The sequence below is a fragment of the Branchiostoma belcheri genome, unplaced genomic scaffold, assembly GCF_001625305.1.
Source record: "Branchiostoma belcheri isolate BF01 breed outbred unplaced genomic scaffold, Haploidv18h27 scaffold234, whole genome shotgun sequence".
In the NCBI taxonomy this organism is placed as follows: Eukaryota; Metazoa; Chordata; class Leptocardii; order Amphioxiformes; family Branchiostomatidae; genus Branchiostoma; species Branchiostoma belcheri.
Window position 1 is genome coordinate 271,878 of NW_017803837.1, and position 5,005 is coordinate 276,882.

At 43.2% G+C, this 5,005-nt stretch overlaps 1 protein-coding gene across 1 annotated transcript in view; it reads left to right on the forward strand.

Moving 5' to 3' along the window:
* LOC109470824 (peptidyl-glycine alpha-amidating monooxygenase A-like) overlaps nucleotides 1–4,740 on the forward strand; it is a 12,609-nt gene extending 7,869 nt beyond the window's left edge. Inside the window, exons 8-11 of the mRNA XM_019769914.1 lie at nucleotides 1,095–1,313; nucleotides 2,082–2,365; nucleotides 3,479–3,597; nucleotides 4,561–4,740. Coding sequence (XP_019625473.1) covers nucleotides 1,095–1,313; nucleotides 2,082–2,365; nucleotides 3,479–3,597; nucleotides 4,561–4,692 — 754 coding nt within the window. The 3' untranslated portion in view covers nucleotides 4,693–4,740. The remainder of the gene's footprint in view (nucleotides 1–1,094; nucleotides 1,314–2,081; nucleotides 2,366–3,478; nucleotides 3,598–4,560) is intronic.
* The last annotated feature ends 265 nt before the right edge of the window (nucleotides 4,741–5,005 follow it).

Genomic DNA, 5,005 nt, shown 5'->3' on the forward strand with positions numbered 1-5,005 from the left:
AAAATAAATAAAAAATAAATAAAAATAAAAAATAAAATAAAATGAAAATTATTGTAGTGGTTACATATACTTAACGTTATATTGTATTTAGCAATGATCATTTTTCACTAATTCCATTGAAGCAAATGATAATGGAAGCCAACTTATTACCCTGTTTGGTGTTACAGGTATGAACATACTAGGTAATACATTCTTTCCTCTCTAGCAGTTACACAAATCTATGTGGACATCCTCCAAGAACACAAAACTACATGGCCAGCGGCCGAGATAAACTTTTTTCAAAAGTCTTGTTATATATATGGCCGTTTTTTTTGTCATGACCCGTCGGTGCCCGCGGAGCTTCTCTGGCTAATGGATACTGCCTGGCCAATTTGATACTGTCTTTTTGCCACCGAGAGGGATTTGCTTGGAGATTACGGCCAAATCCCCTCGGGCTCAACTACCACGTAGCGCTTATTTACTTAATAGATAGGCGGGAGAAGCGCTCTTGGCTACCCAAGGAAACCGACTAACAGCCCGATACTAGTCTGGCTCCCAGGGTAAAGGATCTCCAACAGATGGAAAGAGAATCGTGATGTTTCCTGTTAGCCCCGGCCCGTGTCAGGACAACAAGGAAGCCAGAAACCGACCACAGGATACAGCAATGACACTTAAACTATACATACTAATGTGATCTACTATTTACATGTTCAACTTCTTCTCGCTTCTTGACGCAGTTATAGATGTACGAGGATATGGAACCAATAATACATGATTTCATTTGTCAAGTTTCATAAGAAATCTGAATTTTTCTACTTCATTTAAATGTGCAAAGCTGGGTAACTTATCTAGTATAAAGAATATAGGGAATCTCTCTCATTACTATATAACGTACAATCGGCTACAAAATGAAACTCATCCTCAATCTTATCTAAATCGCAAAATTGGCAAATCCTTTGCTCTAGAGGAGTGCGGTTGTGTCAGCCTTTTTTCTATGTGGAGTTTGTGTGAACTTATCCGGAGTTTTGTGATGGCTGTTCTGTGTCGAATGTTTGTAATTTTCAGATATTTAATGTTTGTAATTTTCAGATATTTTAATCACAATTTCTTGTCAGATTCTTCCTGCCCCACGGCCTGGCCATGGACGGGGACGGGAACTACTGGCTGACGGACACCGCCATGCACCAGGTCTTCAAGTTCCCGGCCAGCGGCGACTCCGTACCCCTCCTGGCGCTCGGGGAGGCCTTCCAGCCCGGAAGTGACGACAAACACTTCTGTAAGCCCGCCGACGTGGCGGTGGACGACAGTACCGGGGACTTCTTTGTTGCAGACGGGTAGGGAACGTTACATACAAGACGATTTCCCCCATGTGACCAAATAAATGAATTTTCTGACAACTTACCTTTTTGCAGTCAAATAAGGGATGGCTACTGTCCAAGCAGAGGTTTGGGTTTTGGGGGTATTTTTAGCATGTTTTTTAGGCTTTTTTTATCGGGGTTTCTCTTTTGCACTGAATTTGTTGGGTTTGGTGGGGGAAAAATTCAGTGCAAAGGAGAAACCCCGATAAAAAGCCTAAAAACACGCTAAAAATACCCCCAAACCCACACCTCTGCTTGGAGAGTAAGGGATGGCAAATTGGTAAACTTGCAACTTGAATGTACAATGTATTGAGGTAGATCTAGAAAGCTATTGGATCTTGTCCGAGGGCTATTATGGCATTCAAAGATATCGACGGTACAGTACAGTACAGCAATAGGAAACAGACAACTACTGTCTGAAAAACTTATACTACAACGATTGCTATTATGAGGTTTGACTTCTTCTTTGAAGGCAGTGGATAATGAATTGATCCACGTTTTGCATAACGAGTGGGTTTTGTGATCTTCGTAGGAACGTAGTCTTTTGGTGATCTTCCGAATGATGTAGAAATTGTATCAACTGTTTGGAATAATCTGTTTCTGTCGGTCTCATAGTGAGTGCATTGACTATTGGGGAATATTTACATAATATCTCTTGTGCATGGGTACGGCCCCTAATTACAGTGAGTCTTTGAAATGAAACTACAGATACATTATTGACAGCCACTTCTGTTGTCCGTATAGCTACTGCAACAGTCGCATCATGAAGTTCTCCAAGGACGGCTCCCTCCTGCTGCAGTGGGGGCACCCCAGCCCCCAGGGGCACGGCTTGTCTGGCCCTCCCCCCGGGACGTTCAGTGTCCCCCACTCCCTGGCCATGGCCCGGGACCGTGGGGAGGTGTGCGTGGCAGACAGGGAGAACGGACGGGTGCAGTGCTTCGACATCAAAGAGGGAAAATTCACCAGACTGTTCCGTGAGAGGGAGTTCGGAGGCCGGGTGTTTGCTGTAGACTACAACCCAGACCAGGGTAAGGGTGTCCGTCAATTATTACTAAGTAATAGTCAATTAGGCCACACCAAGTAAATTTTATGGATGACGTCCTTTGGAGACCCTAAATCTAAAGCGAGAGGGCGAAAAAAAAAACAAGAAGGGCCTTAAAAAACAAGATGCCTAGATTAGAAATATACTAAGAGACGACAAATGTTAGGACACAAATTGAATGAGGTGACACAGTGTAACAAGCAAGAAGTCTTTCATTCATCATCAAAACAGCAATAAATCAGGTGGAACAGCAGTTGTCGTCCTGTCCTGTTTTCGCGTTATGGGTTTCACGTCAATCTGACGATTTGCGGCACTGTCGTGACTCTTTGGTCATAGTTACAGGAAGCGCAATTTCTTGTTTTTTTTTCTATGAACAGGCCAACATAAATGCGCGCGAGGACGTCATCCATAAAATTTACTTGGTGTGGCCTTCTACACATTGCACGGCTCGTAGCTAAGATTGTGTGTTTCGCCAAAGTGTGGTCATACCCACACAGAGCAATAAATATAAGAACACGGTACACACGTTAGACCCTACTGGATGCTCTGTAACTTGATAAACAGTCTCTATGCTATTTAATGTAGATGAACAGAGTATCCTGAACAAACGAACGCTGCCGTCTACCTTGCTCCACCCTCCGCAATAAAGCACACTAGCACATTAACCGCCACGCCACATCATGCTGAGGCTACTGTACATATAGCATTAGAGATTAGAGCAACAATATAGTGCTACATATAATCAAATAGACGGTATAATAGGCCCGCAGGTAGCCGCGAAGCAATGTATAGAGCGGATGACTATCTCCGAGGTGCTAGAACGCCATCAAATCAAAGGCATGTCGCTCTCCAACATGGTGTTTGTTGTGGGGTAAGCTTTCAACCAAGAGGTCCCGAGTTCAAATCCTGCCATGCCAAAACACATCTTGTGTTTTTGAGATTTATAAGACTTTCCTCACTCCATTCGGGTGAAAATGAGTATGTCTATTGTCCGTTGTCCTCTGCGTTAGTGGCGGCATAAAAATAGGTTGAAACAACCTGAGTGTGCCGTCTTGTGATAAATGTTGGAATGAAAAAAAGAAACCTTGTGTTTTTACAGGAGGGGTCCTGCACCTTGTGAACGGACCGACGCTGGTCGGCGCCGCCATGCCTGTGGAGGGCTTCACGGTCAGGTTCAATGACGGGGAGATCCTGGACACGTTCCGACCAACCGCACGGGTAAGGCACGAGCTGAGCACGAGTAGTAGATGTTTAGATCGAGACATTAGATACAGCTCACACATGTATCAGGTACAAAATTATACGCAATGCCGGTGATCCACGAAAACATGTCCTTACCATACTAGTATACTAGACATATTAATGCTGGGATAATCATTTTCATCTCTATTCCTTTGGTAGCTTTAAATTCTGAGACACTGCAAAAAATCCATTCTTCAAGCACGCCTTACGACATGCGACATGTACCGTTTCTTCCTTCGTGTGTACCTTTTTCAGCATGCTTTAAGGTGTGCTTAGATAGTGAGAGATCCTTGACACAGATGTGACCTTCAACAAGTCTTAAACGCCATTTTCCTCACCCGTTAACGGTGTCTTTTCTGCATGACGTCACATTTCCTGTCGACTCAAATTGGACGGATGTCCCCTTCCGTAACAACGTCCCCCATTGGCACACAACAACCCCATATCTGTGTCTGTCCGGTTTGTGACTAGACAGAAACTTTAATGAATGAATGAAGACCTTTATTGTACATTTGTACAGAACTAAGTACAGGTCGCATGGGTACAGAACATGAACATAAACATATATACATTACATACATATGACCATATAGGAGTGTAAATAAATGTCTAATTTCTATTCTTTTCGGCTTCATCTCGCTTAGTAGTGATTGTAAGGCACATGTATGCGGCTGTGAGATTACTTATGTAGGTTTATCAAAAGTTAAAAGGAATACAAATTTCTCTCTACTAGTCAAATATCTGAAATATACTTAATACATGGCTTAAAAAATATGAGTCTATCTCTACTGTACAAGGGGCAATCTATGATGAAATGTATTTCATCTTCTATTTGGCCTAAACTACAGAATTGACAGGTTCTTTGTTCTACAAATAGTTCTCTTATGACATTACGAAGAAGAGAATTTTTGTTACACATCGTTGTCTTTCCCCCTCCAGGGTTTCAGCCAGCCCCATGACGTTGCCTCTGCTCCTGACGACTCTGCTGTCTACGTTGTTGAGATCGGCCCCAACAAAGTGTGGAAGTTTGTTCCCGCCAACGAGCAACCCAACGTCATCTTACCGCCATAGGCTCGTATCTGCACACAACACAAATGTGTTAGTGGAGCAGATAACATCAAATTTTGGAGGAATCTTTCACTTTGTGATACAAGCACCAAACTTGGTACAAATACTCATGAGACATTACTCTTTTGAAAAAAGTACGCGGGCCACTTGATTTGACTTTTGGAGCCCCCTAGCGGCGCTTTTTGGTACTGCAGCCGACCTTCCGGGCTTTGTATCTCCTGTTCTAGAAAGCTGTTAAAGTCAGGAAAAAGTGACGTAAATTTGGTGTCTCTAGCAGCTTGCGTTAGAACTGCAGAGGCGTTTTTGCCGGTGCAAA